This window comes from Pelecanus crispus, chromosome 5, assembly GCF_030463565.1.
Source record: "Pelecanus crispus isolate bPelCri1 chromosome 5, bPelCri1.pri, whole genome shotgun sequence".
Classification (NCBI taxonomy): Eukaryota; Metazoa; Chordata; class Aves; order Pelecaniformes; family Pelecanidae; genus Pelecanus; species Pelecanus crispus.
In genome coordinates this window covers 79,978,421-80,001,007 of record NC_134647.1, presented here as the reverse complement: position 1 = coordinate 80,001,007, position 22,587 = coordinate 79,978,421, and the positions used below count along the sequence as shown (strand labels likewise).

The window sequence follows — 22,587 nt, the reverse complement described above, 5'->3', positions numbered from 1 at the left end:
GGACCCCCAAAATGGCACCCAGGGACCTGGGACCCCCAAAATGGCACGAGGGACCCCCAAAATGGCACCCAGGGACCTGGGACCCCCAAAATGGCACCAGAGACCCCCAAAATGGCACCCAGGGACCCCCAAAATGGCACCCAGGGACCTGGGACGCCCCCAAAAATGGGACCCAGCCGGGCGCACCCCGGGCGCGACGCCGCGTTCCCCCCCAGCCCCGAACCGGACCGACAGCCGGACACGGAGCCGGACCGGGAGCCGGACCGACAGCCGGCGGCGGCCGCCGCGGCCCGCCCCTCCCGCCAAGCCCCGCCCCGCCGCCCATTGTCCTCGCGCCATGTGACCGGGGCCGGTTACAAAGCCCGCACCCCCCCCCCCCGCCGCCGCCGCCGCCGTTGTTTGTGCTGAGTCACGGCAGCGGCGCCGCCCGGTGCCGCGGGGAGCCCGGCGGCCGCCATAGCAGCAGCTACAACAACACCGGGCTCGCCCCCATGGGGACGGACGGCGCCCGCGGCCTGCTGGAGCGGGCGGCCAGCCTCACGCTGCAGACCGGCAACCTGCTCAACTGGGGCTGCCTGCGCAAGAAGTGCCCGGCCACTCCCGGCGAGGAGGTGAGCGGGGCCGCGCCGCGCGGGTTTTTCCCCCCTCAGGGCTCGCCCTGAGGCGGCGAGGGGGGGCCCGGCCGCGGCAGCGGGGTGGGGGGAGGGCCGGGTAGCCCTTCCCGGCGGGTGCGGGGGTGTCCGAGCCGTCAGAGCGTTACCGGGAGCCGGGCTGGGGTTTGTGGCGGCGGGGCCCGGTGCCGCTGAGGGAGGGGAGCAGCGCTCGGCCGGCCCGGCCGTGCCCGCGGCAGGCAGCGCGCCTGCGCGCTCCCCAGGGATGAGGCGGGAAAGCCAGAGGGGCTTTTTATTTTCCTTTTTTTTTTTTTTATCTCTTTGGCCGGCCGCCCTCGGAGTGGAAGCCATAGGCAGAACAAGCCCCCGCAGCAGCAGCGCGCAGGGTCCCCGTGCCCCCGCAGCCTGTTGGCTTCCTTTGAGCCTCTGAGGAGCCCAGCCCGTGTTTCTGCTCTCGGGGAATGGAGAATCACAAAACGCTTACAAGTTTTAAGTGCTGCCTGTAACGGCAGAGGAGGCCCCTGATGCTTCCTTAGCGAGAGGAAGATGCGAGCACCCCTGAGCTTGCATTACAAACGACGAAAAGTCTCTTTCCTAACCTGAAATCAATTTCATTTCTTGGTGGTGACAGGTCTCAGGAAAATTGCTCGTTGCTGTCCTCTTCAAAGAGCATAGCTGTGATTCGTTGTTAAAAAGTTGAAAGAACTTTTTAAGCACCGCTTCAAAACTTGCTACCTTTAGCAGTGTGTGTCAGCACTTGGAATGATCCTGATGAAATGCCTGGAGATCCTGTGGCCGTGAACTTCAGAACCGCTGTATTTGCTGTCTCGTCATCATGCAGTAGTCTGAAAATTATTATTTAATAATCAGAAGAACTGTGGTTGTGGCTGGTTATCGCTATGTAGTGGCACCGTTGATAATCTAGAAGTTGGGTGGTTGCATATTGATCGTGCGCGAATGGTAAGAAAGGTGACTGGGAGGATGATGTAATGAGAAGGAAGAATTCATCATACTTTTATTTACTTGTCGTGTGGTGATAGCTTTTTTTTTTCTCATTTGGCCCAGTTGCTCATTACAACATTCTGTGATCTGTGTGAAATAGGGTTAGGTTCTGTAGCAAAGAGATAGCTGCATCGTAACGGGCACCCTTGTGCGAGTAGTTTCTGGAGGGTTGTTAAATAGAGTGGCCAGTGTGCGTAACTAATCGGTTAAGGTATTTAAACTCATTTGTTTACAGGGAAATCCACATTTAAATGTAAGGCTGGCTGCTTTCCAGAGTTGCTGGAATTCCAAAAGCAAATAATTGATATTGATTATCAGAAATAAATTAACTCTCTTAACTCTTCTATTTGGTGTAGTTAGTGTGTGTATGGTTCTCAGTGGCAGAATGTAACTTAAATTTTGCAAACTATGAAGCCTAAGGTCAGGAGTTTGGGGATGTAACCGTATGTGGAAAAGTCGGTCAAAGCCGTCGAGTGCGCTGCGCTTTTCACATGTGTTGAGGGCAGGGGAACGGCGTGCTTTGGAGACAGGAGCTTGTGTACACTAACTGCAGGAGAAATATAAAGTGTGACAGTTGCAAAGTAGCAATATATAGAATCTGCATATTTAGCACTGCCTCACTTTCCCTCAGAAAGGAAAAGATAACATTCTAAGTTGCATCAAAAAAAGCTAAAGATTTCCAGCATTGTGGATAGCTATTTAGTGGGGGGAAGTCAGTTCTTGCCTTTTGACTCAGTTACTATTTTTTTATGCCATTTTAAGTGACTGGGGAAGAATGAATTTATGCTCACAAAGTAATATTACTGCATTACATCTTAAACTTTGTGATATGCAGTTTTATGGGGGAGATTGGCATCTAGTTTGTGCACGGTATTACGAGCTCTCTGAATCAATGTTGGGTGTCACAGGAAACTGCTATTTAATGGTACAAAAATTAGGTATCCACATACTTATAAACTATATTGCTAAACGTGAAGCAAAGCAGCAGCAGCTCATGGAAGTGCTCCTACCTGTGGCAGATAGCAGTCTTGACAACATGTGTGCTTAGCCTGCCTGGTAACATCTCCCGAGATGTACCAGAGGGAATCTAGAGCACTGGTGCAGCTGAAGCACTGCTACACTATGCAGTTAATTAGCTGATTTAGACTTAATAGTTATGCCTTACTATGTGCCAGAAAATCCATGATCAGAATCCTAGTCAAGTTCATTTTGCATCCGTGGATGCAGGAAAAATGCAAGTGTGGGGTAGGATCTGAAGGTTCCCCCTTCAGTGCGGAAGGACTTAAAAGCATTAGTGGTTTGGCACAGTGGAATAGATAGGCAGTAAATGAAAAGGGTCCTGTGCATCTTGGAAAGAGAAGTAATTAATATAATGAGTATTTAGTGATTGATTGTAAAGTCTCATTTCTAACAATGTCGCAGCACGTATGCTATTATCTGACTACGCTGTAACTTAAGATTTTCTACACCAAAAAAAAAAAAAACCTGCACCACCCCACACCCTAGTTCTTGCTTGCTTAGCATTGTTCTTTCCTTTAAAGATGGCATTGGTCTGAGAAATAAATGAAGTACAGTCTGTGTATTACTGCTAAAACTCTTTGTGAAAGAGGAGAGGAAAATATGTATGTAAACTAGTTTGAACAAGTTTCAGGTGGAAGCTATGAAGGAGGAATCTTCTGCGGTTGAAGGAATGGTGTCATTAGTTCACCTGCTCAGTCTATCCTGCGTGCTTATGAATCATTGTATTTCTGTGCAGCTATAACATACCCACACTTCAATATGAAAAAATATTTTGTAGGTGCGGGACTGCATTCAGAAAACGCTGACTGAATGGAGCTCAAAAATTGGACAAGACCTAAATCAGGTAGGAGAGGTGTTACACGTTATCCATGTTACTCCTGAAAACAGAGAAATATGTAGTTGGTTACACGTTGTAAAATAGAAATTAATCTATTAAATGTCTGTAAAAGTATCTGCAGCGCCAGATATCTTAAAAGAGTGTTTCTCAAACCCTTTTTTTTTAAATATTTAGTGAATTTGGAAAGGTTAAGAAATACCAACGTAAAGAATCCTGTTGATGGCAGATAACACAATTCTTAGCAAACTAAAAGTCCTGGTCTGTAAGATTACAAGTTAATTGTTGGGGAAATTGCAAAAAAAAAAAAAAAAAACCCCACAAGCTGTGTACCTTAGAAGTTTGCCAGCATGCTTGTAAAAACTCAATGGAGAGTTATCTAAGCTATGGAGATAATAAACTAGATAGCTGCAGATCGTCCTGTTTGGATGGGACCTCTGAAGTGTAGCCTGGTTGTCTCAGACATATTTCTGAAGATGCAGAAGTGGCAAATTTTCCCTTAAGAGCTAAAGACTTCCACATAATTCTTAAAACCACAATTGTGGGCATCTGACATAAAGATCTTGGTGTATTTGCCTGCTCCTCTTCCACTATTGCTTCTGAAATTCAGCAAAGCAGTAATAGGTTCCCACTAAATACATTATTTGCTCTGTGAAATATTAGCATGTTTCATTTAAAAAAAAAAAAAACAAACCAAACAAAAAAAAACCCTAGAAAACGTTCCTGACTGTTTCTTTGGGTTTTGTTACCAGTTCTTGTGTAATGATGGCATCAACTGCACATTGCTGCATTCCATACTGGAGCGTGGCGAGGCAGTTATTGCTGAATGATTTGTGGAAGATCTAATGATTGCCCGAGAACATAAATAAACATTTGTCTCTGTAATATGTAGTGATCCATTTAAAGTTAATTACTCAGTGTAAGCTAGATTTTACTGTCAAAACATGTTAACTGCATAATTCCAAATTCTTTTATGAATTACATTGGTTTCCAGTAATTAAAAAAAAAGTGTTGACTGTATGGAATAACTTGAAGACTCGCTGGATGACTTTTTGGTAGTGCAGCAAAAATTCCCACAGAATTCTTGGTTGGGGGCGGGGTGGTGTGTATGTATAATACAAAATCTTATGTAGGTAAAGACTTAAAAAAGTCACCTTGTGCCAGCTGACATGAGATGTCAGCCTAGTCTTAAATGAGGTCAGAGAGGTCTGAAACTTTCCTAATTTTCAGTTTCAAAATTACTGTTTTAAACCTGTATTTTACAGCATTTTCACTGTAGACTTTTCATAGGCTTCACTGAAATTACAAAAATACTTTTATGCAAAGATGTTCCTACCCAACACCCCTAATTCTGATAATGCTTTTTTCAGCTGGTCATGAGGCTTCTTTTTTAAAGCAAGGCAGTTTGAATTGGCCCAGCAATCTGTTCACATCAGAAAATCAGAACATTGCTAAATCTTATTCCAATAATTCTTATCAGTAATGTGTATTTTTTATATTAGGGGCATATAGGGCCTTTCATACAGCTTCATTTTCCTGACCTCCCCTCAGAGATCAAGAAGCACCGGGTTACTTTCTTTCTGTCATTGCATTTTTATACTATTTTTGTTTCTAACTGCTGTAAGGCTTTTTTAATTTCATTAATTACTTAAAAACATTCTTCAGGTAATTACTGTCTCCCCTTGACGAGTTGTTCCTAAGTCTCATGTACTTACTACAGGAAATACGGGAGGTTCTGGAATGTACTGTAGCTCAAGCTATAGAAAAAATAAATCCTGAAGAAAGGGATGAGTTGAAAGTATCAGGTAAGGACATAGTCAAAAATCTGGTGGCATAAAAAGGTTTCATATGCAATCGTTTATAGGATGTTCATCTATGTATTTTTTTCACCATGTTTTGTAATTGCAAAGTCAAATGACATCAGTGCACGCTGTCATACTTTGGGTAATACAGAAGTTGGCTGAGAGACTTGAATTCATATTTCAGGTTTAAAGCAGCTCGGCATTTTTCTAATTTAACTTGCATCCCCTCAAGACATTTTAAATGTATTTTGTGAATCTTTGACTTTTCTGAAGCAAAATATTACAGATAATACTGCAATTAAGAAATAGCATTGGAAGCACATTTATTTGCATAATTTTTCCAGGTTGAATATGATGAACTTGAAGGAGGCAGTCCAAACTAACACTAGTACATTTTGAGTCTCAGTAAGTTGTGAAGAAGTCTGTTTGTACTATTATATTTGGGGTTTTTATACAGGTTGTTATGGTTCTTGCTTAGTGTCTTGATGCTTAAGTCCTAGCTTTACAGCTTATTAGATCATCTGACTGGATGATTTCTTGTTCTGAGACTGCACAACAACTTTGAAATTTAAGACAATGGTGTCTTTATTGGGCAGTCACCTTTCAGAAGGTTGGTTTTCTCCTAATTTCTGAAGTAATTGGTGTATATTCTAAGAACCCTTTACCCAAGAACTCATAAGTAGTGTATATAGCAAAAGTAAATAGCTATATATTATATAATAGCTGGCTTGTTTAGTTATTGATTCCAGTTTCTTTGAAAATAGCAAAACTTTTCATCGTTGGATCAAACTCTTCATCGATCAGAGATGCAGTTGACCTGGGTAAGTGTGAAACTCAAACTTCTGGTAGGGTTTCTTTTTTTACTTTAGCATTTAGAAATAAAATTAGAACCTTTTCCATCTAAGAGTTGTCTTTAGTGACTGTCACAAGTATGTCCCATTTTCCTGTTGAGAGACTTAGGTAATCAAGTTAGTTCAGTCAGTAAATTTATTAAATGTGGATCACTGTAACCTTGGGTCCACAAAATCAAATCTGATTCCTTGCTCCAAGCAGGAGCATGTTTCTATTCTTTCACACAAAACGTGTTAAAAAGTGAAGAGCATGTGATGTTTTAGTAACAGTGACACAATAGTTCTTACCAGTTGTTGTTAGTTGCCAGTTGTTTTTAACATGATGAACTTTGCTACTAACAGCGCAGTATTTCGGAGATTATTTAGGAAATAAAACAGTGCTACAAGCAGCTGATGAAATAGTTAAGTTTTATTGAAAATGCAATACAATGGCTGTACTGATGCATAGTTTTGTTAGCCTAACATAGCAGTAATTGTGAGCAGCGTTGAATTCTACCACTTTGGAAAACTGTTGGGCATAAGGGATGGCCAAAGAACAAAGGGTCAGATGTCATTCTTTTCCATCGATACCCCAGTTAATAGCCTCTTTATTGTAAGCTGTAGTAGCATTTTAAAAATACATTGATAGACTCCTCCTCCAGAAGAAGATAATTTATTTAGCTACTTAGTTTTATTCTTCTTGCTGTGCAGAAGAGGCCTCATGACTTGTGTCTTTCCTAAAGCTCAGTGATACTCCAAGACTTGCCACTTCTCTCTGGCAATTTAAATCTTCATGTCTGGTGTGCTTTTAGTCTAACTCCTCACGTATATCAAATAGTTCTCCTAGTCCATGCCTGGTACTTGAGTTGTACTTTAGAGTGAAAGTTACAAATTTTGGAAGAAATTGAGAGTGAAGGAGTTGAGAATTGGATGTCATCACTGTCTTCAGAGAAAAAATACTGTTTTAACATTGAAAAGGAGAAAAAAGCTTCAGGCTTTATTTGGTGGTGGGGTTTTTGTTGGGTCTTCCCCAGACCAAAATTGAAACTTGGCCTTCAGCTGTATGTCTGATTCTTTGCTAAAAACATAGTGTTACTATCCTTGACTGCTGATCCACTCGCAGTTTCAAATGGTGAATGGGAAGCTAGCAGAGTGAAGCAGGAGGTGTGGTTTTTGCTGAATTTGAAGAGTCACACCACATATGTTCGTATCTCACAAAAGATTTTGCAGTGTCTCTGTTCTTTTTCCTCAGCATGTTCTGCCCTCGGAGTTGCTCAGTTAGACTCAGTCATTATTGCCCCACCTCCTGTTGAAGACGGAACTAGCCTCTCCTTGGAGTATTTGCAACCTTACTGGCAAGAACTTGAAACTCTAGTTCAAAGCAAAAAGATTGTTGCCATAGGTACCTCTGACTTAGATAAAATGCTGTTAGAGCAGCTGTATCTGTGGGCACAGGTGAGAACAAATTTCCTACTTGTAGCATTTCTAGGACAGAGGTGTTATAAACTCCTGTTATAAATGGGTTTATATACACAAAATATTCATTAGCCCTGTTATTTTCAGCATCTTGTGGATGGTCACAATGTTGTTCAAGGTGGGGGAGGCTCTTTAAGTGTGATTGTTGCTTGTTCGGTGTTCTTGCGTACAGGCCAGCAAAGGCTGGGAGCCATGGGTCTGTCCAGTAGTAGGTTCTTTGAAGCAGTTAAGGTTTAAGTTTTATTCAAAACTCTCATATTTAGAAAGGAGTATAAACAGTAGTCTTAAACCTTCAGATTTATTCCAGTGACTCTGAAAACACAGCTGTTTTCACTTTAAGCTGTGCTATGAATAGAGAGTTTTCCCCTTAGAAAAGTGCTGTTTGAGTGCTAAGCTTAAATGTAAAGAGGAGGGCAGGCTGTGAATCAAGTGGCACGATATTTTGTTGTCAAATGTGACCAATTGCCTCTTGCAGCATTTAAGTGATGGAGGTCTGTACTGGTACCTGCCTGTGCTCACGTAAGCTTGTGGATTTACTGTTTCCTTATTAGTTCTTTGAATTCTCCTCTTACAATGTTTTGTTTTGTGGTCTGTGAACATACTCTATCTGTGTAAGAGGTCCTGCTGAGAGTTCTGATCTGTGCTCTTCACTCTTTTGTGTATGCTGAGAGGAGGGTAATTGAGGGGATTAATGACCACCTGCATGGTGATTATGGATGCAGTGTGTGATGAGCAGAGAGCCAGTGGAAGAGAGTCCCTTTTAACTTAATCTGATACAGGCACTTACCTGAAGGCATGGAAGACTGCGAATTATATATCCTTAACAAAAATTATTTGGATTTTTTTAAAGTCTTTTTCAAGCTAACACCCCTATTAATGTTTTTACTACAACTTGCTGCTGTTTAGGGAGTTACAGCAGACAGGAAGCCAGAATGGGTTAGTACACCTCCTGCTGTGGCAGCACCTGAAGTTAGATCCTATCCTTGTTTTGGGCTCTGTGCTGCAGGATGTTGCAGATGGAGGAGTTGCCTGTTCAGCATCACGCAGAATTAATTAGCCTTGCTCAGACCTCAAAACAATGGTCAAAGGCAAATTGTTCAAAGCAAAATTTTTGTTGTAATAGAGGGTATGGGGGAAACAACTAAAATAAGTACATTAATATTTTTCTTATAAAAGTATTCTGTTACTTTCAGGTGAAACCAAGTAGTAATCAGGTGAACCTAGCTTCCTGTTGTGTGATGCCACCTGATCTCACAGCATTTGCAAAACAGTTTGATATACAGCTGTTAACTCACAATGACCCAAAAGGTAAGGCTTTGCTGGATGAGGTAACAGAAGACTTCTAAATGTGTGTATTCAGTACAAAGTCAGGAATAGTCTTTCTCTGAACTTCAAACTTCATTATATTTGAATCCTGAATGAAGGATTCAAAAAGTTTCACCTCTGTAAAATATTTCTTTTAGGTTCTTGGTTTTGCTTCAAGAAAAGGGGGGAAAGCCAATCTTCCAGCCTTGGATAGCTTCTTGAAATCATTTTAATCAGAGAAAATAAAGTAAATAGAAGAACAAACTACTGAGAAATTTGTGCTCCATATGTTAAAGAAATAGCTTATTTCCACAAAACATAAAATGAAATGACAGTTGTATTGCTGAAGGCCAGTAAATGACAAATGAAAGTCCACTTGCCCAGAACTTGTCTGTGAAATAGCTTCCATAGAAATGTTGATGGTCAGTTGATTTTTGAGTAGTTTGGTAATATTAGACATATAAAATTATTACGCTTTAAGCAGGATTCTCTCAAAGTAGTGACTTCTTCAAATAACATTATTACAAAAAGAGCTGGTGTAAATTCTTTACTTTTTTCATGCCAAGATTCGTTTATTAAATGATTGAAGGACTTGGAGGCTTTCCTTTAGACTATAGAACTCTGAGTTACCAGCTCCCTAGAATATTCTGGGGTATTATATTAGTTTCTCTCAGACATCATCTAATCTTCTTCACTGTAATGACACCTTAAATACCTTGCTGGAATTGCAAGTGAGAAGTCTTCAACAATATTTAGTTCATTCCTTCCCCACATTCTTCCTTATGACCAACGATTCATAATGATCATACTTTTCCTTTCTTCTCCTTTCTTCCCACTCTACCCCCCCAAAGAAAAAAAGTATTTATGAAGTACATGTTCTATAGTACCACTGTTAAAACTGAGAATTTCATCAGTGCTTGAGTATGTATCAGCACTGCTCCGGCAGCATACAAGATGAATTGCCATTCAGTCCAACAATCTCCATGTCCTGTGAAGTCCAAAGTGCAATCTGCAGTTTAGTAAATACTCTCTATTGAGAGTCATGAAATGAAGAAGAGGATTTGGATAGAAAACAAAGCAAGGAGTGATTCCCTTATGTGTTATTTGCAAGGCTTAACTTTTCTGTGATGGTCAGCTGAAGAGTAATGAGACTATCTTTTGGGAACACTCCTCATCAGAGATTGTTCCCTTGACTGACTTCCCAGAGGAAACTAGGAGGATTTGTACTTGCCTTCCTCTTCTGCTTTGTGGCATTTAAGCCCATTTTTCTTAATGCTTTGTGGGCCTGTGGTTATTATGAGCCTAGTTATGGGAGATGCTATAAATGTTGAGCTTCCAGTGACTGCAGGGGTAACTAAGAATGCTCAGTACTTTGATTTCAGCCTTACGCTTTACTCGCATCTGGTTTGTCTAGCTAGCTTCTCAAATTTAATTTTCTTTTTTTCCTGCTAATGCCTCTGCTGATCAACTCCATTTGATATTGTAGAAATCTCAGTTAATTAGTTTTGTGGGAGATACTCAATGTTGCAATCAAAGTGTCCTGAAGATTTCTTCTGTAATATTTGGCTGCTTTTACCCTACCTGCATTCCAGAAGAGCAGATCTGTGGAGTATCTGGCACTGCTTAAGATTTTTTGACTGTAGGAAAAGGCTTCTCCTAGTAATAAGTGTTGCTTTTTGCAGCTGTTTACGTGACATTATTTAAAGCATGACTATCCTTTTTTTTAAACTTCAGAATTACTTTGTGAAGCAAGTTTCCAAGAAGTTCTTCAGGAAAGCATCCAGAACACAAAAGCACACGAGTGGATTCCTTTATGGCTTCTCCGGTATTCAGTCATTGTTAAAAGCAGAGGAATTATCAAGTCCAAAGGCTATATCATGCAAGCTAAAAGAAATGCCTCTTAAGACACTTTTTATTTTTGAAATGGCTTACTGTTTTAATTTCTTAGGGACGGGGGGAACATTGCTTTTCTCATAGAAACACTTTTACAGCATTTGTAACAAAGACCAAAAGTTGTAATTATTCAGCGTGGTGTCAGCAGTGTTCTAACACTATTTTTCTTTCTTAACCTATTGACCAGTTCATTTAAAATATGAAATATTTTGGTTTTGTTTTTAATTGAAATTATCTATAGAGGAGCAGTTTAAAATATTTTTCTTTGTATGACCAGTTCACTGTAAAATTATCATTATATTTTAACTGCCATTAGGTAGTATAGAGAAACTTATATATTTTTATTTTTTAAAAAAAATGAATTTCTCTTAAATAACAGCTACTTATCTGGTAGGTACATAGATTTCAAGCATTCAAGGACTAGTTTTTATAGAAAATTGTCATCTTTTATGAAAAATTACCCCAAAAAATTAAGCTGGTATCTCACTACTTAGTATGTATATATAGGCAAGTCAGTTGTTAATTTGTGTGGATGGGAAATGGGTTTATTTTTAATATAGTGTAAAAGACCTCTATGATTTAGAAAAAGTGCATCTTCCAAATTACTTTCCGACTGTTACTTGAATTCCTTCTGGCTTTTGTGCCTCAGTATGCTTTGTTTAGTGTTTGCACAAGTGTGATGGCATCTTTACTGTTTGAAATGGAAAATGTATTATTGTGTGAATGTTTAAAATAAGAATTTTTTAAAAGTGATGAAAAGATCTGTTAATCAAAAATTGAATTGTGCCTGTTGTCGTCTCAACTGTGATTTGTTTTTTTTCCTGATACTTGTGAAATATGCAATCAGAATCGGCCAAGTCAGAACAGACAGTAAATGTTGAAGCTGTTCACTATAGGATTGTGTAAACCAGATGACTTCTTTTGGGGTTGCCTAGGAAACTTTGTTGTTTGAGTGCAATTCAGAAATGATGCAAGCAAGGATTAGCTTGAAAGTTAGGTATATATTTCTGTTTGGCAGTAGCTTAGCGCACTGGCTTTTGAATCCTGGAGAGGTTGCTGCAGCTAAGGCAGGGCTTCGGGTTTAATGTAGTCTTTCTATCGAAAAGGCCTTTTCATTTCCTTGGCCTTTAAATCGGAGCAGACAGCAAAAGCTCAGCTTGTAGTTAGGCAGGAGCTTGATACTGAGTGTCTAAAATACTAATTTTCCTTCTGATTTTGGGCAGGAGCACGGCCTCGTACTAGTAGTACTCATTAACTTAGCTGTATATATTTTGAGATTTGGACTGTAAGGGAATGAATTTTCACCGCCAGCTTTCAAATTCTGTCATGTAGGCAGCTAGTGGAATTTGAATGCTTGTAGGCAGCATCTAGAGTGTCAGCTTCCTATGATCCATTCCACTAAGTTAAAAGATGAATCTTCTCAAGATACCTTTTGAGTCCTCAAATATAATACCTGTAGGTGGCAAGTGCTGGGAAATTCTCCTGGACTTCTTCAGCTTTTTTGATAAATGAGAGGGAGGGAGGGAGGGAAGTGGAACTAGTAATGTATCAATAAAGGTTTGGGGTTTTTTTCCCTATCAAAATGTAGTCTTTTTTTATGTTGGGTCAGTGTATTTCAGAGTTTCAAAATTACATGAGTTTAAAATTAAACTTCCCTACCAGCTTTGAGTTGTGTGCTGCTGCTGATTAACCACTATCTGTAAATTCTGTCTGTTTGGCTGCTGACATTCTGTATTGTATTCAGATTCGCATGTGTGCTCAGTTTTATAAATTGAAATGCTACAAAAGAAGAATTGTGCTAAAATGATGTATAGGCTGCTCTACTGGGATAATTATTTATTTCCTTTCTGTAAACTGTTCACAATTTGCTTGCTGTAGAAGAGTACCCTTTAAGACATGATAACTTCAAGACACGAGAGTCTTATTTTTCTAGAGTTGCTGGTAGAGTAACATTTTATCAGGGTATCTCATTAATTTGTTTTGTGTCAAAAGCGGGAGAGACGGGATTTTCTTCCGTGAGAAACTTGAAAGTTTGAATTAAAATTTGAAATTCTTGTAGGCTTTTAATCTGTGCTTCGTATGAATTCGGTATTTCACACTGTCATAAACAGCATTTTACACTTTGTCGTACAATAAGGCTGCCTTAAGCGCCCTACGCGCTGGGATGTCGTCGTCTGAGGGCTGTGTAGGCCTCCCCTAGCCCGCCGTGCCGGGCCGCAGCTGCCGCACTGCCGCTCCATACAAAGTCCGCCCGCTGCACGGGTGCCGCTCATTTTCCGCCGGTTCTCCCATTTTCTCCCGGATTTTCCAGCCTGCTCGCCGCGGGCCGGGCCCTCTCCCCGCCGGGGCGGGCCGGCGGCCCCGGCGCTCCCGCCCCCTGAGCGGCCGGAAGGGGCGGGCGGGCGGGCGCGGCGCGGCTGACAAGATGGTGGCCACCAGGCGGGCGGCGGCGCGGCGCAGGGAGCAGGGGCCGCGGGCCGGGGGAGCCGCCGGCCGCAGCCCCAGCCCCTCCGGGCCCGGCCCCGGCCCCGAGGCGGCGGAGGTGAGGGGGGCCGGGAGCGGGGCTGCGGGGCGCGGGCAGCCGGCCGGGTTCCTGCGGCAGCCGGGTTCCCGCGGCAGCCATCTTCCCGCACGCGTGCGGGGGAGCCGCCGGCTCCGTGGGGCTCGGTGGCGGCGTAGCCCGGCCCTGCCGCCGCCTTCCCCTCCCGGGGCTGGTGAAGCCGTTTGACGTTGCGAGTTAAAGGGTAGGGTATGGGGGGTCGTGAGCTTGCTTTTTTCCTTTTCCCCCTCTGTACTGCAGTTATTTTGGCATTCCTCTGTCCCTGACCCACTGTCGCATAAACAGATAGTTTAGGTAGCATGGCTTATGTCGTGTTTTGAGAAGATCCTGCTGTTGCAGAGTGTTATTTTTTCTAAAATTTTGAGTTGGCTTCCAGGTAACTTACAAGCGTCTTTAAAGCAGCAGATTATACCCAATGTTGCAGTTCCTAAAACTGGAATCCATTTTGAGGCGCACTCTGCCAGTTGCTAGGCTTGCGTGTGTTATAGTTGGAGCAAATCTTTGAACGTTTCTGAGCATTGCTTCTGGGTTTGCTTCCCCTGACAGCTTGCCAGAACTTGTTAGAAGATACTTGTTTATATTTCTGAATGTGGTTTTTTTATATTTATTAATGGATGTGCACATGGTGCTTCTCCTGCCTTGACCAAAAGATAGTAGACAAACAGATAAGCAAGGGCTGGTTTGTTAACCCTTTTTCCACGTAGACAAGACCACGCAGAAACATGTAATATGTTGTCAGCTTGAGATTTGTTTAAAAAGATTGTTAGTGATTTGTATAGCATCCTTTTTGTGGGGTTATTTTATCTGTCAATAGCACACTTTTTTTTACTCCTTTTCTAGATGGCATCTGCTGAAATTAGCACTCCTGTGTCTATGAGGATGACTAGAAGAAGAACTAAATCAATTTGTAAGCCAGAGGTAATTCAGGAATCTCAGTTGGAAGAGGTGGAACATGCAGAAACACAGTCAGATGTCAGTGATAGCTTAGAGATGCAAATTTCTAGAAAGGAGAACGCCACCGTTCATCCAGCACAATCAGTTGCTGAACCACAAGCTGAAGGGGATGTGTCAGAAACAGAATCAAACTGCTCTTCTGTGTCTGGTATTCGGACGCCTTTGTTTGTAAGAGTAACAAGACGACGACAGATTGTGGTGCCTTATCAGCCGGATTGTCCTGACAAAAAAAGACATAACAAGACAGCTTTTCTAAATAAGGTAAGCGGGATTCTGGATGAAGATGATACCTCTGAAGCTGAGTCTTGTTCCTCTGCTGTTTCTGGTGTCCAGATGCCTAACATTACCAGAACTACAAGAAGCAGGCAAAGAAAAAAGAAATTGCAGTCAGATACGGTGTGTGAAGCCCAGAGTGAAGATATTTCTGATGCAGAGTCATGCTGCTTAAGATCTCATATGGAACCATCCATCACTACCAAACGAATTACTAGGAGCATGCAAATGAAATCACAAGCAGAAAATGCTAAGCAGGCTGAGAAAGGAAACAGAATTGTTTCAGAAGATGAGAGTTTGATTGAGGACACCGTTAAATCTGAGCCAGTAGTAATTTCTGACTCTAGACCTGCTGCAGGACTTGTCTCTGACACAGAAGATGCTTCCTCTGTCACTGAGGATAATAAAGAATCCAATTCACCTAAAAGCAAATGTTCTTCCAAGTCTGTCAGTACAATCCAGAGTGAAGACGTGAAAGAAGAGGTCTTGAATGATGTGACGCCCATGAGTCTTACAAAAATGAAACTAAGTGACATTGAATCGCCTGGAAAAAAAGCAATAAAAAATGCACAGGCTGTTGTGGCAGATGATTCAGAGGAAGCGTGTGGCCAAATACAAGAACAGCACAGTAAAATCCTTGTGAGGGAGGGGAGATTAGAGCATATGGTTATTTCTTTGACTGATTGCATGAGTCCCAAACAATTTTTAGAATCCCAAGGGCAAATAACACCAAATGAAAGTAAAAAAAAGCCAGAATGCAAAAGAGCAGATGCTGAGGCAGGTGCACAGCAGTCTTTCACCTGTGCTGATAAATTAGGAAAGGATGAGCAAGCTAGTGCAGTGAGCAGCCCACAAAAGGATACAGCTGTTGCACAAAGAACTGATGGCATTGGTAGATGCAGGATACTCAAAATCGGTGTGGACAGGGGTGAAGAGCAAACAGGAGAATATGCTGAATCTGTATCCCACAGGAGTGAAAGATCAAGCAGTGGAAATGATTCTGTTGAATTGTTTCCGAGCAAAGATGGAAGTGATGAATCTGAACATAGTGATGTGGCAGACATAGATACAGTTGAAGAGAATCTGTGTTATAAAGAGGCAGATGAGAGGACTCCTTCCCTCAAGAAATCTTTAAAAAACAGTTCACTGCATGCTGAAGGGCTTTTTGTAATTGATACTGAGCCTGGCATGAGTTCCAATGAAAAGTATTATCTAGATCAGATAGACCAAGATAGTGATGCTGAAAGTAAGCATGAAGGAAGTGAAAAAGGTAAAGAATCCTCAGATCTGGAAGAGGCTGAAGAGGACTTGATAGATGAAGATGAGAAAGATGAGCATGATGATTTGTTGAAAAATAAGATTGACATGTGAGTATCTTCTTGGTAATAACTAAAGAATCTGCATTTCATTCAAGCATATGCATAGGATGTGTACATTAAGCGCTAAATGATGTGGAATAAATGAGGGAGTAGTCTCATCACATAAGTCATACTGACATGGAAAGTGGGGTTGCACAGATCAGAAAATACAAATATAGTCCACAAATTCAGGGTTTGGGGTTTTTTCAGTTTTGAATATAGCAGAACAGAACTCTGAAATATTTGGGCATCTGGAGGCCTTGAATGTATTCAGTTTAAAAAACAATATGTGAAACTGGGTCCAACTGGTCAGGCTGACTTAATTGCTTGTTCAGGTCATGGTTTTCTTAATTGTTTTTTGGTTTGGGTTTTTTTTGTTGGTTTTTTTTTAGTTTGGATGTAAATAACAAAAAGTCCAGTAAATTCCTTAACACATTGCCTAATTAGATCATGCTTTTTAATCCTAAACAGTTGCGTATATTTTTAAGTTTTTGGTTTTCGTCGTGCTGTGGGATGGTGAGACTTCCAAGTGAAATCAGTCCAGCATAGAATCATAGAATAATTTAGGTTGGATGGGACCTCTTGAGCTCTTGTAGTCCAACTCCTGCTAAAATCCCTTTGTATGCTTCATATGTTTAAAGCATAATACTCTGTTTAGGTTGGATAAATAAGTCTTAATCTTCTAGAAACCTTCAGGTAGGTCAGAAGTCTTACAAAAACTTAGCCAAGCATTCAGTGTAAAGGCATTATAGAAGATTAGTCACAGTTGAACAGAAAGTTGTAAAGGGCTTGTATTAATAAGCATTCAAGCCACAATAAATATCAGTTGTACCTCTTTAGATATTACCATATTTCTCCATAATTCATAGCTTTTAAGCATTCTTGTCATCAAAAACCTCCTTTTGAGTCAGCCATCAGACATTGTTTTGCAGATATGTTCCTTCGGCTGCCTGAATGAAGTAATGAAAAGAATGGGAAACATACTAGCTTTGAAATGTTTGTTAACATTATTCCTACTGCTGTTACACAGACAAGGACCTAAACATTCCTGCAATGAATTCTAGCTTCTTCATACTTTCCCCTAAGAGTTGACAATATTTTTATCACCCATTCGTTTGTGCTTTTGTGGGTTTTTCTCTTTAGCTAGCCAGCTTCTCAATGTATAGGAGGAGGATGCTGGTCATGAGTTCTTCTGGCAAGGTTAAGCAAATTAAGAATTCAATTTTGTAGAAGAGAGTAATATCTAAGATAAGAATACAGCATTACAGTTAATATGAAAGATTCATGGAAGTGATTCCATAGCTATTGTTCTTTAATGAACTCTCACTTCATATAATGGCATGATTTCTGCTCCCCTTGCCTTCTGTCACCTCTAAATTATGTATTTCTTCTAGATACCTAGACTTAAAATCATAGCAGAACTGAACCTAAGTGGGAAGAATAAGAAAAATTTTTTCTGTTTGTCTTTCTCGGAGGACAGTAGAAGCTTCAGCTTCATGCTTGTTACAATATTCTAATCATTAACTATTTCCGTTTTAGTTTACGTCTTTCCAGCAGCATAGACCCTGGTTTGAATATCAAGAAGCTTGGAGGTTTATATATTAGTTTTGATGCAAAAAAACAGAAGCCAAAATCGAGTGTAATTAAACAACTGAAGGAGAAAAAGAAGGACCAGGTAATGTGTTTAGAATTATGCTGTTACCTGTAACTACAGTAACACAAAGATGTTAATAAGGTTGGTTTACTTGCTTTTAAAGAAGTATCCTGTTTCACGGTTTACTGAGAACTTCCATGCTTTTTGGCCAAAGCATGGATTTACATTTTGGTTTTAATGGTAAGAATTTAAATATATGTGACACTTCAGAAACTGAAAAGCAGTGCAAATGCCAGCATTGGTTTGTAAAATAAACCAAAGTTGATTATGCCTGCAGTTTTGCATAACGGTACACGAGCTGAAGGTCTGCGAACAAGATATTTAATCCATAGCCGGAATGAATTTCAGTAAAGAAAGGTCTATACTCTCCATAATGCGGAGTTAGCACTTTTATTTCAAAAGCACCCTTTGAGATAAAGGGAATGTGCTATTTTCATTGAGACTGTTGTCTTAAGCTCATCCATGATACCCTCTTCATTCTAGAGCATTTGCTATCTCACTTCTTCCAGAGCTAGCCAGCTGCTTTCTGTTGGTGGCTGGGGTTCTGTTCTGAAGACCCCTACTACTTTTGCGGTGGATCACAGAAGCTCATATGTTGTGTTATCGTGCTTGCTTAGATTCTGCATGATTCTTTTAGTACGTTCTGTAAATACAGTAAAGCAGTAAAATTTGTATCTGTGAGATGACTGTCTAATGTTAAAAAAAAAAAAATCTTACAGCTCTTGCAGAAGAGTGTAATAACTCCAGATTTTGAAAAAAAGGAATGCGTCCCACCCTTCAGGGAATCGCTTCACCAGCTAAAGAAACAGCGCAGGGTAAGTGAAGAGCTGATAACGCCTCAAATAACAAAACGAGCTTTTCTGGAGCTGTGTGCCTGTACAGGCCTCACTGGAAGTGGAGTGAGGAACTGCAATTTAGTGTCTTCCTTGAGCCATCCTGTGAAAAGCCAGCCTTTTAGTCACCTGGAAAGTGAAGTGCAAGATAATGTGCTCAGATGGTACAAATCTGTTATTAATACAGTGCTGATCACCTTCTTACTATAAGGGTCATAAAATATGCTTTTTAAAGGTACGGAGTTATGTTCTAAATGCTTTATTCATCTTTTGGAGGGGAGAGATCCCTGCTCTATCCTTTCCTAGTTTTTGAATGCAAATTTATTATTCTTGGTATTGCATCCTAGGCAGAGCGAGAGAAAACAACAGGTGATGGTTGGTTTGGTATGAAAGCCCCAGAAATCACAAGTGAACTGAAAAATGATCTTAAAGTTTTGAAGATGAGAGCTTCGTTGGACCCTAAGCATTTTTATAAGAAGAATGATAGAGATGGTCTACCCAAGTACTTCCAGGTAAGGCAACAGCAGAAGGTGGCATTGTACTGCTGAAGTTTTGAACAGCTATTCTTACTCCCTGCCTATTTTGTAGGTAGCCTCTATGTTGATTTAATTTCACAGCTGAATTATTAAAGTATTTTGATTACTTGGCTGCAATTTACGACTGCTTAACTCTGTATTACATACGTGTATACGCTGGGGTTTTTTTTAATTTCAGCTGATCTCATAGGACTGAACAAGCATCTGACTTAATCCGTATTCTGAACCCTCAGTGGACTAGATTTTCACTGCTTTTTTTAAAGTATTAGCCTTTTTTAACAAGTGTGTAGAAAACAGCATTTATTTTCTTAGTGGCTAATACAGTTTGAATGGAGACAGCTAGCTTTGTGATCGGCTAGAATTTCTGCTGCTGTAGCCTTCAGCTTCGAAGTGGTTGGCATAAAGAAAAGAATTACTGCAGAAACTAAAGAAATAGGCTTCCGTCTACTTACACCTGTTTGAATAGTTAGCATGCTTGAGGAAATTCTTCTCATTTCTCGAAATACTATCACTTCACTCTAAAGGGTGGTCTTTTTCTATGCCCAGAAACTTCAAAATGTACAAAGTACGGAAGTAACAAGATCTGGGCAGGTCTGTTTTCACTACATGAAACATGTACTCTGTGTGTCTCCACTACTAACCTGAATCATCAGTACTGGCTGACGTGCCGGTTGGAAAAAATGTGATGCGTTCCAGGATGAAGCCCTTGTATTAGAGCTGGATTGACTGCTGTGTAGCCATCTGGCAAAATCACCACAATGACAGAGACAGGAAAGAGTTAAGATGGTCATAAGGGTTTCCTTTCCCTCCTTGGGAACATATTTAAAAGTTAAAAACTGGATTTCTTTTATGAATACAAGCATTGATGCAGCAGTCCAGTGTTGAAAACTGTGCGTCTTAAAGCTCAGGCCCTCCTCTGTGTGCTAAAGAAAGAGACAAAAAGTGACTCTGCGTACAAAACCTTGCTTGATTCTTTTGATATTTTGCCCTTTCTTAAGATACCATTCTGACCTTCTCTGTGGGTGTCTTTACACCTGTCGCTGAGGATTTTAAAAAAAAAAAAGGGCAAAATAATCAGCATCTTGCTGTACAGTAAAAATATTGTCATTTCTCTTTTCTAGGTTGGAACTGTGGTTGATTCTCCCATAGACTTTTACCATAGTCGAATCCCTAAGAAACAAAGGAAGAGAACAATTGTTGAAGAGCTGCTTGCAGATTCTGAGTTTAGAAGGTATTTAAAAATGGTTTTGTAATTCCATTATCCTATGTAAGAGAGGAGTATTTTTAACTATATAACTTTTTTGTTGTTTTTATTCTGCTTATTTTTTTTTTATACTTGAAAGAAAACGTTTTAGTCTGTTCTAGCACTTCAGCAGCACTGCCATTGAGAAGATCTAAGGGACACGGGGTTAATTAGTGAGACAGCATATTTTTTATCTTCATACAAGGGTTTTATCCAACTTAAGTCATCACTATTGGCAGCTGCTCTTAAAATGATGTCAGTGTTGAAGAGAGAACATATCAGCCCTATTCTGGTTCACTTCTAAAATAAGTGTCTGCACAGGCTTACACCAAAACCCAGGGGCTCTGAATGAGTGATTTATGCCTATGCATGCACTTCTTTTTGTTGTTTAAAGACTGAATAATTTTTCTTGCCATAATTTGATAGAAAAGTGCTGACTGTAATTCTATGGAAGTTGCTATGATTTCATTTTATAAGCATGTCAGTCTGCCACCTGTCACACGAATCAAAATTGCATTAGAAGTCTTACTTGAAGAATATGATTGGATTAATTAATGTTTGCTTAACCTACAGTTTCTGAAGTAGATCCCATAGTTGATCCATTTTGATACTGGTTATTACATGATGTTAACCTGTGCTTCTTTTTTCACATAATGATATGTTTTCTTGGACGTAGTACGTGATTTGGGATTATAAGGTTAATGTTGTCAGGCTGGTAAATTAATGTTGGGAAGGCAAGTTAGTATAGCGCACTCTTCACTAGTTTTCTGGCTTGACCTGATTTATAAGGTATTTATTAGGAGCTATTCTTAAAAATTAATGTCTTTGAAATTTGATCAGTTAATTCATGTTGTGGCTAATTAAGGACTTTAACCAGATACTTTAGCATTAGTGCAGCTATTTGTCAGGTTTCAGTGTCGCAATTAACAGCCTCAATACTGCTCAGTGTCCAATGATCCACTGTGGTAATTAGTACCGGTACGTAAGAATCTGTATCAGAGGAGCTAGCACCTCATGTTCACTAAGTATATCCTGTTCATTGTTTAGTGTTAATCTCATCTCAGTTTTCAATCTTGAGTAGAGTAAGGTTGATTATCTTGAGTTTGCTGTGGAGGCAGTATAAAAATGAGTATAATTTGTCCGTAGAATTGTCAAAATTGATGAGTCTTCTCACTATGAGCAGTAGCAGTGTTTCAGCAAACTGTGCAAAATGTGATTGCATATGCAATGAAGAGTCCCCTGGTTACGGCAAAACTAATGATTCTTCAATCAAATTTACTTCCCAAACAAATCTACCTGCATTTATCGTTAATCCAAGTGTTGATTTCCCTTTACCTATGTGCTAAGTGTATGAAATTAGAGACATCTGACTTGGAAAACATGAGCTCGGTTTGGCAAATTCTGTATGTAGAGTACTTTCCATGTTATCTTTTCCTGAACTTTGGTTTCCCATGCTTAAAAGTCAATTATCTATTTTGTTCAGATATAATAAAAAGAAGTATCAGGAGATCATGAGTGAAAAAGCAGCTTTTGCAGCAGGGAAGAGGAATCGGAAGAAGAAGAAATTTCACAATTAAGACTTGAAGAAAAATAACAAGCTGGAACAACTTACTTGTTATAAAATGTTTTACAGAATGCTTTGGTTGTGGTGTTTTTTTTCTTTTTTAAGATTGCAGGTCATGTGCAAATTGAGATTTAGGGAATTTCTTGCAGTGAGAATTTGGTAGGGAGCTTTATCAAATTATCAGGTATTTAAATTAATATAGATTTTTAAAATAATTTATTTAAATTTATGTAAAAAGGTAATGATACAAAAGCATATTGTTAAATCTGAGCACAAAATCCAACTTCATGGATTGTGGTCTTTTCAAGCTTCAGTCGTCACATCAATGAATTAGTAAATTCAGTTTAAAGTTATGTGTGTGACTCACCTTGGCACCCCATTCCGTGCCAGCACAAGTTTTTCCATGTTTTGTCAGAGGTGCTGCTGGCCAATTCTGTAATAGAAGGTATTGAGAAATAGTTGGGTTGTGACGGGTTTATTTCAGCACTGACCATAATGGAATTGAGAAATGTCCTGGAATTCAGCATATACACATACACTTATATATATATATATATAAATTTATAATATATATATATTTATAATATAAATTATATATAAAACATATGTATTTATATTTATAAATAAATATAAACAAATAATTAGTAATGATTACACATTAAGAGCTAAAAATGTAAATATGTATTATTTATATATAAAATTTTAACATTCAGTCATATGTTGCTTTTATTAATTTTTACCATTTGATAATTGTCTAACGATCTTTCTGAAAATGACTCGACAGGGAGGTGCATTAGCTAGGGCATAGCGTGCAGGTTGTGGTCTGGTAGCTGACTTG

The 22,587-nt window shown here is 40.0% G+C and overlaps 2 protein-coding genes across 3 annotated transcripts; both read left to right on the top strand.

The window, feature by feature from the left end:
* Positions 1–491: 491 nt before the first annotated feature.
* On the top strand, positions 492–12,841 carry GCLM (glutamate-cysteine ligase modifier subunit). Its single transcript, XM_075710099.1, has 7 exons — positions 492–611; positions 3,412–3,477; positions 5,189–5,273; positions 6,035–6,091; positions 7,353–7,555; positions 8,770–8,884; positions 10,616–12,841. Exons 1-7 carry the CDS (start codon positions 492–494, stop codon positions 10,783–10,785), a joined length of 816 nt encoding a protein of 271 aa, XP_075566214.1. The 3' UTR covers positions 10,786–12,841.
* Positions 10,674–21,820, top strand: DNTTIP2 (deoxynucleotidyltransferase terminal interacting protein 2). 2 transcript variants are annotated; one of them, XM_075710096.1, is made up of 7 exons: positions 10,674–10,706; positions 14,175–15,928; positions 17,459–17,594; positions 18,293–18,388; positions 18,754–18,918; positions 20,064–20,173; positions 21,669–21,820. In XM_075710096.1, exons 1-7 carry the CDS (start codon positions 10,695–10,697, stop codon positions 21,760–21,762), a joined length of 2,367 nt encoding a protein of 788 aa, XP_075566211.1. In that variant the 5' UTR covers positions 10,674–10,694; the 3' UTR covers positions 21,763–21,820. The 2 variants fall into 2 exon arrangements, with proteins under 2 accessions (XP_075566211.1, XP_075566213.1); XM_075710098.1 differs by lacking the exon at positions 10,674–10,706 and adding an exon at positions 13,173–13,316.
* Positions 21,821–22,587: the final 767 nt, after the last annotated feature.

What these genes read in the sequence shown, in the direction of transcription:
- GCLM (XM_075710099.1), top strand. Translation starts at nt 492, where the DNA reads ATGGGGACGGACGGCGCCCGCGGCCTGCTGGAGCGGGCGGCCAGCCTC. An exon ending in CAGAGATGCAGTTGACCTGG is followed by an intron (nt 6,092 to 7,352) that starts GTAAGTGTGAAA and finishes CTTTTTCCTCAG; the next exon opens with CATGTTCTGCCCTCGGAGTT. An exon ending in AGCTGTATCTGTGGGCACAG is followed by an intron (nt 7,556 to 8,769) that starts GTGAGAACAAAT and finishes TGTTACTTTCAG; the next exon opens with GTGAAACCAAGTAGTAATCA.
- DNTTIP2 (XM_075710098.1), top strand. Translation starts at nt 13,200, where the DNA reads ATGGTGGCCACCAGGCGGGCGGCGGCGCGGCGCAGGGAGCAGGGGCCG. An exon ending in CCGGCCCCGAGGCGGCGGAG is followed by an intron (nt 13,317 to 14,174) that starts GTGAGGGGGGCC and finishes CTCCTTTTCTAG; the next exon opens with ATGGCATCTGCTGAAATTAG. An exon ending in GTCTACCCAAGTACTTCCAG is followed by an intron (nt 18,919 to 20,063) that starts GTAAGGCAACAG and finishes TCTCTTTTCTAG; the next exon opens with GTTGGAACTGTGGTTGATTC.